Source organism: Strongylocentrotus purpuratus, unplaced genomic scaffold (assembly GCF_000002235.5).
Source record: "Strongylocentrotus purpuratus isolate Spur 01 unplaced genomic scaffold, Spur_5.0 spur5_scaffold_14, whole genome shotgun sequence".
NCBI classification, from domain to species: Eukaryota; Metazoa; Echinodermata; class Echinoidea; order Camarodonta; family Strongylocentrotidae; genus Strongylocentrotus; species Strongylocentrotus purpuratus.
This window is the reverse complement of record NW_022145599.1, coordinates 10352319-10365726: the sequence shown is the minus strand read 5'-3', so window position 1 is coordinate 10365726 and position 13408 is coordinate 10352319. Positions and strand designations below refer to the sequence as shown.

General features: G+C 36.7%; 1 protein-coding gene across 1 annotated transcript; it reads right to left on the bottom strand.

Moving 5' to 3' along the window:
* Positions 1 to 445: 445 nt before the first annotated feature.
* LOC584437 (lysosomal alpha-glucosidase) lies at positions 446 to 9032 on the bottom strand. The gene is made up of 8 exons (XM_030984158.1): positions 8909 to 9032; positions 8006 to 8139; positions 7134 to 7285; positions 5904 to 6052; positions 5055 to 5196; positions 3581 to 3797; positions 2535 to 2737; positions 446 to 2082 (listed from the first exon to the last, which is right to left on the bottom strand). The coding sequence occupies exons 1-8, from the start codon at positions 8941 to 8943 to the stop codon at positions 2020 to 2022; spliced, it is 1095 nt and encodes a 364-aa protein (XP_030840018.1). The 5' UTR covers positions 8944 to 9032; the 3' UTR covers positions 446 to 2019.
* Between the last annotated feature and the right edge of the window lie 4376 nt (positions 9033 to 13408).

The following is a 13408-nucleotide window of genomic DNA, read 5'->3' as shown; positions in this document are numbered from 1 at the left end:
TTTCAGTGACATACCGTACCACACTATCACCATGGAAGCACGAACTCCCTTGAAATTCTGATTTTATTCATGATAATTATTAATTCATCAGTTAAGATCCTCGATAATTAACACTTTTGAAGTTTAAATGTTCATATCAAATGCTATTGTTAATTCTTCCAAAATCGGATCGATGTCTGGTTGCATCGTGTGCACCGGGTTTCAGATGCAACATATTCCATGCTTAGTTTCTATACTTTTGCAAGTGAATATAAGTTTAGCTTCTCTCATCTCTATAGTGACACTGCCAAATAATCTATGAAGTGTATTCATTTTTAAATTGCTTTGTATATATAATTTTGAACTGTATTCAAGGTGCTTTGTAATTGTTTTTCACTTCCATCACTCTTCCATCACTCTTCGTAATACAACTCTAGAAACAAAAGAAATGACACCGTTGCAAGTATTGAGTTAAATTCAAAATTGTCTATTTAATTGTATAAATCTCTCACAATTAAATCATTCTGAGCATGATATTCTTTCTTACAATAACAGTACTTTTCATGGTAGATTGCAAAAATATTCATGGTATTTATTTCTGTGCCATTGATACTTCAATGAATGTATGTGCCTGTATTGTAATGATAATATTTTATAAGTATTTATATAAGAAAGTTGAAAGAAAAGTTGTCTTTCTTTATCACAAATCTTTATGATTGATGCATTATATTAACAATAACCTACAGTATTTCAGTTGGAAGTAAATAAAGATTATACAAAAGTAAAAACAGTCTCTTAGCTTACATATGACGCTTCAATTTGCAATTATCATGCCAATTAGTGCTACTACATGCAGATTGCCTATGGCATAGAATAGCAGTACATTTCAGCCAAGATTAAAATGGTCTCTGATGCTTTGTTGAAATAAGAATGAGCTAGTTCTTCTGAGATAAAATAAGATGTACCGAATTTAAGGTTGATATATAAACGATGATGATGATAATAACATTAATCAATGGTTTGTTTATAAACAATTTGTGGCACAGCAAGAACTTAAACATTCAAACATCAATACATGTCATAGAACATAACATCTAGCCTTCAAATAAAATGAACAGTACTGATGGTTGGAAAATGAAATGCATGTACATCAAACACAATTCTCATAAGACATTGCCATAATTTTTTCTTTTCAATTTTTAAGAGTCTAAAGCAATGATTTCATCACAAAATGATAAATAAACACACCTGTACTGTTTATACAGGGGTTGAAGAATCAGACAAAGGCTTACAGGTGCTTACTCTTTATTCTTACATAGAAAAAATACATTCATGTTCTAAACCAATGATATATATAAAACTTTATACACCATTACAATACATTTTATAAGGACAGTCATGATTTTATTCCATTTACCTTGTAAAAATAGACAATTTGGGATTACAGTGCATTTTATGCCAAGAACATGATTATAATTCACCATTCAATTTTTATACATTTACAACAAAATTTGCAACAGACCCATTGAGTATCAGTACTTATTCTTGGATTACGTCTATAGATCAAAGATATTAATTACAAGGCTATCTATCCAAAGAATTTTGATGAATGTTTCACCTATTATGTGCACTCCGAATAGTCATTAACTTCACTACAAAATCTACATACCCATATAAAACATAACATGAAATAAAAAGAAGTCCTAATCAATAACAATGATATATTGCATAGTGGTACAAATATTCAGAAAGGCCATTTTCAAGTTTTCAACACTATCATGCCTACATGTCGCCTTGTTCTCCTGATACTTTACACAAAATGACACGTGGCTATAGACAGACATTCTGCGTCCTTCATATTTCAGAAGTTACATACAAGGAAGTTTCACTTCCGTTTCTAAAATATACCTTGTTGTCAGTTTAATCCCCAAATTAGACCTAATTAAGTGGTTTAACGCATCGTCCTATCTCAACAAACCTTCACGCAGATCAGTGTCTCGTTTTGGAAGAAAAAAAGTTTTTTTTTCCCCGGCATGATTTCTAGATCCAGTGCAGGACCAGAGATTTATTGAACGGAAGCTTTGGACAAGCAATATCCAGTAACTGAAAAACAAAGAAACAAAGAAAGATTGAAGCAAGTGATATTAAAGAGTTCAAACTACATGAAAATGAGATGTATTTACTGTACTATGGATTGCATGAATTCATTGACTACATATTTTAATATAACTTTATTTCTCCAAATAATATATAATAAAATATCAAAACATCACCTTTCATTTCAATTTGTGTATAACATAAATTTTTAATGTTATTAAATTTGAAAATGTCATTGCTGAGATTTATATGGAGAACTTGTGCATATGTAATTCTTTTCATTTAAAAAAACTGTCCCAGTTCCATGTAATGAAATAATAAGAAGCTCTGCTCATATTTTCATGAAGATGTACTCTTTCAATTATAATGATTAGGTAACAACAATATTAGATTGAGGAATGCAAAGTTCTGCCCACAAATACAAAACAATCAGGAAATTAGAAATGTTTAGAACGTACCTGGGCGTCTTCCAAGTATGTATGCGTACAATCCTGGCCGTTGAGAGTGACACTAGAGGGCTTGGTGGTAACGCCATTCACTGTCCCTCCATAGAATACCATCTTTGAAGACCCAGAAAAACCATCATGCTCAATGGAAGACACCACAGAATTGTTTTGAGCTGTGAAACTCCACCAGCTGTATTTCCCATTCTCATAGGAGTCTGTAAAGAAAAGTTTTCCATCAATTTGAATAGTGTGATCATCTATGAATACTATTATTTGAATTTACCCCAAATTAATAAATCTGTTACAATCAATCACATCCTCAAAATCAATTGTAATTTACGTTTTTTTTTTTTTGTAACAGAAAGAATCATCATAAGTTACAATCAATTATTGCAGGAATGGAGTAGATTCTATTTTATGTCATTGACGTACGACGATTAAACAATTTTTTAAAGAAGAGTAACTACTTTAAGATGTGTAATCCAAAACAAAAGCCATCTCACATACTCATCTAAAGAAATTGATGTAATTTTTTGTTGAGATCAGTTTATCTAGTCGAGAGCAAGTCTAATGGTTGACTTTACTCATGCAGTGTGAAGCATCAAACTTCTGTTCTACCCTGCAAGTAATATCCTCTCATCTCATTTAGGAACTTCATAGTTCAAGGGGCGTTATCATTTGGGAATCTAAACATGCTTTGATTGGTCAATAGTAGGATTGCTCTGGTATAAGGGGGAGTGGTGATGCACAGTGCAAGTGACTGGAGTTCGGGCCTATGAGTCATAGTTCTTGGAATGTGGTTCCTTGCATGAAGTTAACTCTCTGGTGTGGTCAATGGTCAAATGTTTATAATAAAAAGATAATGAGGTCAGTGTCTGGGAATAATGGGGTACTGTCTATGGATAATGGGGTTCTGTTTTCGATCATGGGAGTGGGAGAAAGGTGAATGACTGGAAGGAGATGGGAGTAATACATGTACTACTAACAGTATTTTTTTTTTTAACATTACAGGGTCAACGGGTAGGTATAGTCCAGAAATTAAACCTAAGATCTCTTACCGATATCATCTCCATCATCCCAATACATATGTCCTTTGGCTGTCCCACTTTCATCCAAAGAGACGACGAGCAAGACCGGATTCTGGGCTGTCTCCGTCGTTGTCGTCTCGGGTATCATTGTAGGAACGATGTAGCCCCCTCTCAGGTGAAGATTGATCTTGCCGAGAGGAGCGTCTAGAACCATGCTGGTGGTCTTGTTGAATGTCAGAGGGGGCTCCTAGAACATTGAAAATGAAAGTGGAATGATGTTCAGTACAACAAAACACATTCTTGAGGGCTCGTTGACATACAACATGAAAACCAAGGCAATTCTGTGGTGTAGATTATCATTATTATTATTTATTTGGCAATTTCATACAAGTCATACATGTAATGTACATAAAGTAAAAACATAATTATTACAAATTAAAAGAACACAATGATTACTATGCCCAGTAGGTCTCCCCCCCCCCCCCCCCCCCCCCCCGACTAAGGTGAGCATTCTTGTGAGCTCTTAATTCATTGTGCATGCAACAGAAATACATTGAAGTAATTTGCACAAGTACCCATCCTCAACTGAACTACAGCCATATTGTGTACTCGCTTATTTGTGTATTATAAGGTGCAGATGTGAGTACACTGCTAACACCATTCTATTTTGCTTCAGCAGTTTAATTATTAATTTCTTTAGGTAGTTTACCAAGTCACAAGGCTTCATGCAAGATACGTGAAGGCTCAGTGGTCTCATAATGAAAATATCCGGACTTTTTTCAATAGCAGTCAATCCACTGATTTATTTTGGTAATGGTAACATTATAATGCTCAATATCGAAGTCCCTCACATTGGACCAAAAAGGTGTAGATCTAATTGCTACACAACTACTCTTGCTTTCCTAACAGTCGGGTACAATGAATGATCAAGCAATTTGATAAAAACAGGTGTAAAGACTGATAGGAAATTAAGCACTCTGTGGTTTCTTATATAAAATGAATGTGATATTCTCATCAATATTAAATTTAAAAAAAATTCTGTGTGCTCTAAAATAAATTTCTTGATAGTCAAATGTTTTTAATGTTTCTTATTAAAATATCTAATACCAGTAAATGAGTTATTGATAATTTTTGCTACAATGGCACCATGTTCACAGAGCAGATGTGTTCAAATACCGAAAAGGACGATGACCCGACACATACTCTTGTGACTTTTGCACGGGGCTTTGTCTCATCAAAGATGTAGTGTTAGGGCTAGAGTTGTGATTGGGATTTATTTTAGGTTCAAAGTTAGGTTTAGGATCAGGAATAGTCTTGGGTCGAGGATTGAAGTTAGGAATTTGACTGGGGTAGGACTTTGGCTACAGAAAAAAGCGTTGTACAATCCAAAATGACACATACTGAGGAGGGGGGGGGGGGGGGTGTTAGATATCAATAGAGAGAGAGACAATATTTATTTGTGGAATGAATTTTAGCTTTCAACTGATTCAAGACAAAAACTTACTGGTGTAATGCTGTACCAGCGACCCGGAGGAAAAGAGGCTGAGACAGAAGTAGCACCCTGAGTAAGAACAGGACTGACCAGCACAGCACCACCAAGCATGAACTGGGTGTCAACTTCGTAAAGGGACGGATCACGAGGGAAACTGAAAAGACGGGAGGATGGGAAAGAAAGTAAATCAATAATACACTGTTGGTGTGTAGAATTTTACTTTGTACTTAAAAGTGATTTAAACTCTTATGCTCGTAAATAGTCGTTGCTTTGAACAACTCTTTGAAATTATGCCTATTATGATTTAAAACAACTCAATGTCATTGAATGCAAATGCTTGTAATACACCCAGAAAACTTGTTTAGGGTACATTCATATTTTAGGGTACCGGTATGCCTTCCCTCCCCCTACCCATTTCAAATTGCACTGGCATTCCGTAAATACATAATTATAATATGTTGCTCCTCCCACTCCTTGTATTTGTTTTGTACCCCCTTTTATAAGTTCCAGATCCAAAAAAAAACATGAAAAAAAATGTGAATACCCATTTCTTTCTGCTGTAAGCTGTCAAAATCTCAAAATTGCATCTGCACCAGACCGATACTCTCATAAAAAACTAGCTCGGACGCGTGAAAATTAGCCCGCTATTTTGGAAACAAGACCAAGATTTCTCTTGATATTTTCTCTACCAACTATCCAGCTAATTGCAAATACAGGCTGATGAAAACGAAAATCAACTGATTAATTTGCGACCGGAATAGTTAAAATAGCAGTTTTGTTTGGCAAACTCAAGCTGATGAAGACAGGCCTAATGTTCGTTCTGAAAAAATTCCTTTAAATTCCTATCATAAGGGAGCTTACTTGAAGAAGAGTGGTCTGGCTACCATACTGCCATTCACATGGGCCTTGTGGAACAGTGTATAGAGGTACGGAAGCAAGGAGTATCGGATGAGAAGAGCATTCCTGCTAGACTCCTGGCTGGCACTACTGAAAACCGCTGGGTCCTGGTCCTAAAGGATCAAATATATTGAGGGTTCAGTGATACAAAGACGTAACTCCATATTTTGCCAAAATAAGTATTTGATATAAAAATGTTCAGAAAAATGTGGGTTTTCCAGGGAACACAAAGACTTGACTCCACCCAATACCTCAAGTCAATGGCTAGTGAAACATAGACTTACATGTAAACTCCTTTAGGCGCAAGTGCTCAGTGACACCTGAACCACTTTTTCTCAAAATGGCCAAAATGGAGTTACGTCTTTGTGTCACTGATGGTACTGACCCCTCGATTTATATAAATGTATGTTAATATTTTAAAGGGATCATCAAGCACGAGTCAATAACATCAAAATTGAGTTAGATATATGTACATGCAGAGTGAAACCTGTACATAAAGACCGCTCAAGGGAGACAAGAAAAGTGGTCTATACAGGCAAATGGTCTTTATGTACAAGTTCCTTCAGTACCGGTACATGTTTATGTACAGGTGATCACTAAAACAGGTTTGACTGTACTATCATTGAAGACCACATTTTCATCATTATGCTGACTCCTTCTGTATATTGTGTGACCATTAAAATTGCAGAGAAAACATGTGTGTCAAACACTTCGTATATTTAAAAGGACATACTGTAATTACTGTTTACCAAAACATGAATATAAAAGGTTTTCTAAGCATTTTTTTGGCAACATACTAATTGTTCTAATTTCATAACACACAGAATATTCTTACTCAATAAACATGCCTTTAAAAAAAAAATCATATATTAATTGCTTCTTTACAAAAAACGATTGACCATTTACACTAGCCTAGAGGAACCAGGGTCAGGGTTAGGGTTAAACTCTGGAAATGGGAACATTTAGTCAGCAAGGGCTCAATCACATTTAAACATATCAGTATTTCCTGTTTATAAAACATGCACTGCTGAGTTTTAAATATTACAAGTACAATGAACTTTCATGTAAAATGCTCCCACTTGTTCATTTTTTATCCAAATTGAAAAGGAAAAGTCCGACTCCCATTTATTCCAGTTGGAACCCAATTTCCATCCACTAGTACGCCCCGGAACAAAATGAATGAACTCTACTAACATTCATGTAAAGACTGTTGTGATTACGAGAGAACGGGTAGAACGCGCCCAGCTGCATCCAGCGTGTGCAGAGCTCCTCCGTGGTGTTACCGTTAAAGCCGCAAATATCAGCTCCAACCATCGGGATTCCAAACATGTTGAAATTAAGGATACCTGTCCAGAGAATGCGAATAAAAATGTATGTTTAAATGTTTTGATCTATAAAACAGTAAAGGGATGTTGATATTAAAGACCGTCAATACTACAGGGCCAGAAGGGATTAGACCACACAGCGAGGTCACTGACAGGTGGATATCTCATTAACTCAGCTCATAACTAACATAAGAAAAAGAGGATCATGGGGGACCAACAGGCACTGATTGGGGAAGTTTTTTATATAGAGGGAGCAAGTAGCTACAAGTAGGACAGTGGGGCTTTAAAGAAGTAGTTAAAGAAAAAAATTAAAATTACTTAAAATGTCTTGAGATACATTGAAATGGAGGGAAATATTACTGGCTTAATTGAAGTAAGAAAGGATCTAATCTCATGCTGTATCATTGCCATCCATATGATCATACTCCATTTTGATTGTTTATAGTTTGAAGCTTTGGCTGTTCTACAGTCTATTTCAAATTACCATGAGAAACCAAAAGCAAGACATTTCTACATCCCAAGCTACTTGTATTCCCTCACTCATCCACCCACCCAATCACTCGCTAACTCACATCGAAACTTAACTCACTCACTCTCCCTAAGTTACTCTCTTGGGGATCACTCAAAATCACACTTACTCTTTCTCTCTCTCTCTCTCTCTCTCTCTCTCTCCTTTTTTCTCTCTCTTTTCATTACTTACTCTCTCACTTAGAATATAGAATTAGCTATAGAATTAGTGACCTGTAATTGAGGAGTGCATCTCAGGCCATTCGCTATTATTGTCACCCAACCAGTGACCGCCGTATCTCCCTGAGGATGGGAACGTAGAGCGGGAGATGATGAAAGGACGCTTCTTCCGGATGTTTGCCAGCATCCTAAATGGCGATTATAAGGGTACAAAGTCATGTCAGTGTAATGTTAGGGTAAAGTCCCAGAAATAAAAGGTTGTTAGAACATATAACATTCTGTGGCACAGCCTGTGAGAGTTCAATACATGTATCTTGTTAATCAAAATCAAAGAAATCTGATAATTTTGGAGTGTTTTTTTAGGGGAAGGGGTGGCGGAGAAGGGAGTTACCAAAAACTATGCATGGCGTATCATGCTCTATTATGTCAGGGCATAAGCACACTGAGTCAATGTTAATCCTAGAATTAACATTAACAAAAATAAATGTGTTTGAAGACGAATATTGATGAAAGAATACAAGTATATGGGTTTTTTGCATACAACAGAAAGCTACAATTTTGTATTCTTTCATCAAATATTGGCCTTAAAATGTACATATTTTGAAAATCATTGCATGTGTGTGTTAAATGACATCCTCTCTAACATCTTTGTACAATTTAAATGAAATTTTGCCATCAAATATTTGAGACTCCTAACACTTTAGAGGAGCTTTAAGTGTGCCCGGCAATCAATGCTTCCAAAATAATTGGCTTAATTAAGTCGGCTAAAGATAGGGAACTGAATAAATTTAGGCTAAAATACGTTATAGCCCAAAAGCATCGCCTGGATACGGAAGTTGGCTAGGTATTTTATCTAAGCTGAAAACTGAGTAAAATACTCATATTTCTGACTAAAATATTGAAGTATTGAATTGAATTCCGGCCCATGCAATCAAACCTATCCAATGGCATACTTACGTGAAAGAGACATTGACCTCAGAAATTCCAAACATGCTGTGCACATTGTAATGAAGACTGGCAGTCTGCCGTGCAGAGGGGCACAAGGTCCTGTAATACAAAGTATTACCTTCAGCACCTGAAAAAGAAACAAAATTCAACGAAAATAAGGTTTGGTTTCGAAACAACTGTCATATGTGAAAGAGTGAGACATTATATGGCTCAGTGGTAGAGCAGTACGTGGTCTCGTAACCGAGAGGTCTTGGGTTCGAAACCAATTCGATGCGCTAGGTATTACGCTTTGGTTATGCATTACCAAGTTTCTTGGAGAGTACTTACAGCCATCTGTCCCCTGGTTTCTTACCACTAGCATATACACATGCTTTCTTAGCAGTCAGGTAAAACCAACCCACCAACAATATATGTCTCGAGTTTGTGGACATCCCATTGAAACACATGTCATAGATCAATGCTTGCAAGTTACGGATGTCACCAAACTTAAAGGGATAGTTGAGTTCAGTTTTCAGACCGCAAATGCCTTCAAAGGGCATGGTTATTGCTCTTATTCTTATCTATGACAGTTCCAGTGCCCTTTTAGAACCTAAAATTGCTATGAAGGTAATTTTAGACCCCAAAATGTGTGAAAGTTAGCCAATACGACCATACCAATTCAGCTCCACTTTCAAAAAAATATGGTGACTGTTAATTAATTATCTAATTAAAAATAAAAATACATGGGCCGACTGATTGTGCATAATATAACCAACACGAAAATGCCAACAAAAAAGCCAACATTGGCATTGGCTGAAATACGACTAAAAAGGCGCTTTTTCGTTTTTTCAACGGCTTTTTCAAATTATCTAATATTTGTGGTGGTACACAAGTATTAGAAATCGTTATATTTATGGATATTTCAGCCGTCTCTGAACCGATTTTGATCAAACAAAGATGATTTTGTCATTTGAATTATATGTTCTTTCAAATTTGACACTCAGTTTTTCATTTTCTCACAAAAAATTATTTTGTGTCGCACCCTCTGCAACAGAACTCAACTATCCCTTTAAGACATAAACTGATTTAATGAAAGTGGGTCCAAATTCATGGACAAAACAAGATGGAATTTTGACTGCGCGCAGTCGAAAATGATGCCTCCGCCATAGAGCAATTTAAACAAGTTTGGAGTTTAAATCTCCAGTGGTTCTTGAGATATCATGATAACAATCTCACCTCTGTGACCCTTGACCTTTGACCTACGTGCTCCAAAATCTAATCAGATTGTCTTCCTATGGTGATACACACTATCATTAAGTTGAAGTTTAAATCTCCAGTGGATCTTGAGATATTATATGGTGATACATACTATCATTAAGTTTGAAGTGAAAATTCTCCAGTGGTTCTTGAGATATCGCGATAACGATCTCAATGTATGGAATTTCATAAGTTGACCTCTGTGACCCTTGACCTTTAACCTGCGTGCTCCAAAATCTAATCAGATCGTCTTCCTATGGTGATACATACTATCTTTAAGTTTGAAGTTTTACATCTCCAGTGGTTCTTGAGATATCATGATAACAATCTCAATGTATGGAATTTCATAAGTTGACCTCTATGACCCTTGACCTTTGAACTACGTACTCCAAAATCTAATCATTTCGTCTTCCTATGGTGATATATACTATTCCCGAGTCTTAAGTTTAAATCTTAAATGGTTCTTGAGATATTGTGATAACGGTCAAACGGGACGGACGGACGGACGGACGTACGGACGGACAACCCGAAAACATAATGCCTCCGGCACCACCTTCGGTGGCGGAGGCATACAAAATATTTTCCTCCAAAATGCTGAACCACCCCGGCCCTTACCATTTTGGCCTGAAATTGGTGTTTATTCAAATTATCACAATATTATAGTATTAATGACTGCTTTGAGAGAAATAGTTGTTTTATTACGCTCAAGGGAAGGTTAGAATAGCCGAGGGGAATAGCCCAATTGTAACCTTCCCGAGAGCGTATGAAAACAACTATTTCTCGAATATTAAAGCAGTCATTAATACTTTTATATGCCGAAAAAAAATAGACTAAAAAATAAAAAATAAAAAATAATTTACATTTTTGTCGAAGACGGGATGGTGTATCGAAAACCAACGCTTAGACCACTCGGCTATCGCGCGCCGTTAACATGCTTGGCAGTTTTCTCCAATATATACATTAAAATGGATTGAAAACGGCTCCGCGTGAGGGATGCTTCGCAAAAGCTCCATGAAACGGACCCTTCTTTTACTTTTGCAATGCATATTGGCACGAACTTAGATCAAGATCTATCGGCAGATGTTGTTTTTTTGTTTTTGAGAGTTAATTTTCGTCTTCATGTCAACAATGCAAGATAAAATTGTCGGTAAGATCGATCGAGATTCAATTGTATTGAAATTGCCGACCAATTTTTCGCACACGTATGGTATCCTCCATCGCTCAAACCATTTTTTAACATGTAAACCTATGGGGTAACCATGGAGACTGACCTATTTTTTTATAACCATGGTTATTAAAAATATTGAAATGTTTTAAGCATGGTTACCGGGAATTTTACAGGAACAGTTGAAGTTTATGAATGCAATTCGACCAATCAGATGGCTGGATTTCTTAAGTGAGGTATATAATTGCCCCTATGCCCCTTTCAAAGGGATATGGGGGTCAAGATCCATCTAATGGCATGTAGGTACATTCATTGTGGAGAAACTAGCCTATTAAAAAAAAAAATATTTTCCTCCAAAATGCTGAACCACCCCGGACCTTCTAATTTCGGCCTGAAAGTTGTGATAATTCAAATTTTTACAATATTTGCCCCTACGCCCCTTCCAAAGGGATATGGGGGTCAGGATCCATCTAATGGCATGTATGTACATTCATTGTGGGGAAACTAGCCTATTCAAAAAATATAATATTTTCCTCCAAAATGCTGAACCACCCCGGCCCTTACCATTTCGGCACGAAAGTTGGGATAATTCAAATTTTTACAATATTTGCCCCTATGCCCCTTTCAAAGGGATATGGGGGTCAAGATCCATCTAATGCAATGTAAGGACATTCATTGTGGGGAAACTAACCTATCAAAAAAAAAAAATATTTTCCTCCAAAATGCTGAACCACCCCGGCACTTACCATTTCGGCCTAAAATTGGTGTTTATTGAAGTTTGAACAATATTTGCCCCTACGCCCCTTTCAAAGGGATATGGGGGTCAGGATCCATCTAATGGCATGTATGTACATTCATTGTGGGGAAACTAGCCTAATCAAAAAATATAATTTTTTCCTTCAAAATGCTGAACCACCCCGGCCCTTACCATTTCGGCCTGAAATTGGTGTTTATTCAAATTATCACAATATTTGCCCCTACGCCCCTTTCAAAGGGATATGGGGGTCAAGATCCATCTAATGGCATGTATGGACATTCATTGTGGGGAAACTAACCTATTAAAAAAATATAATATTTTCCTCCAAAATGCTGAACCACCCCGGACCTTCTAATTTCGGCCCAAAAGTTGTGATAATTCAAATTTTTACAATATTTGCCCCTACGCCCCTTCCAAAGGGATATAGGGGTCAGGATCCATCTAATGGCATGTATTTACATTCATTGTGGGGAAACTAGCCTATTCAAAATATATAATATTTTCCTCCAAAATGCTGAACCACCCCGGCCCTTACCATTTCGGCCTGAAATTGGTGTTTATTCAAATTATCACAATATTTGCCCTACGCCCCTTTCAAAGGGATATGGGGGTCAAGATCCATCTAATGCAATGTAAGGACATTCATTGTGGGGAAACTAACCTATTAAAAAAAATATATATTTTCCTCCAAAATGCTGAACCACCCCGGCACTTACCATTTCGGCCCGAAAGTTGTGATAATTAAAATTTTTACAATATTTGCCCCTTCGCCCCTTTCAAAGGGATATGGGGGTCAGGATTCATCTAATGGCATGTATGTACATTCATTGTGGGGAAACTAGCCTATTCAAAAAATATAATATTTTCCTCCAAAATGCTGAACCACCCCGGCCCTTACAATTTCGGCACGAAAGTTGTGATAATTCAAATTTTTACAATATTTGCCCCTACGCTCCTTTCAAAGGGATATGGGGGTCAGGATCCATCTAATGGCATGTATGGACATTCATTGTGGGGAAACTAACCTATTAAAAAAAATATATATTTTCCTCCAAAATGCTGAACCACCCCGGCCCTTACCATTTCGGCCCGAAAGTTGTGATAATTCAAATTATCACAATATTTGCCCCTACGCCCCTTCCAAAGGGATATGGGGGTCAGGATCAATGTAATGGCATGTATGTACATTCATTGTGGGGAAACAAGCCTAATCAAAAAATATAATTTTTTCCTCCAAAATCCTGAACCACCCCGGCCCTTACCATTTGGCCTGAAATGGGTGTTTATTCAAATTATCACAATATTTGCCCCTATGCCCCTTTCAAAGGGATATGGGGGTCAAGATCCATCT

What these genes read in the sequence shown, in the direction of transcription:
- LOC584437 (XM_030984158.1), bottom strand. Translation starts at nt 8,943, where the DNA reads ATGTTTGGAATTTCTGAGGTCAATGTCTCTTTCAC. An exon ending in GAGGTCAATGTCTCTTTCAC is followed by an intron (nt 8,140 to 8,908) that starts GTAAGTATGCCA and finishes ATCGCCATTTAG; the next exon opens with GATGCTGGCAAACATCCGGA. An exon ending in CATACTTGGAAGACGCCCAG is followed by an intron (nt 2,083 to 2,534) that starts GTACGTTCTAAA and finishes TTTGTTTTTCAG; the next exon opens with TTACTGGATATTGCTTGTCC.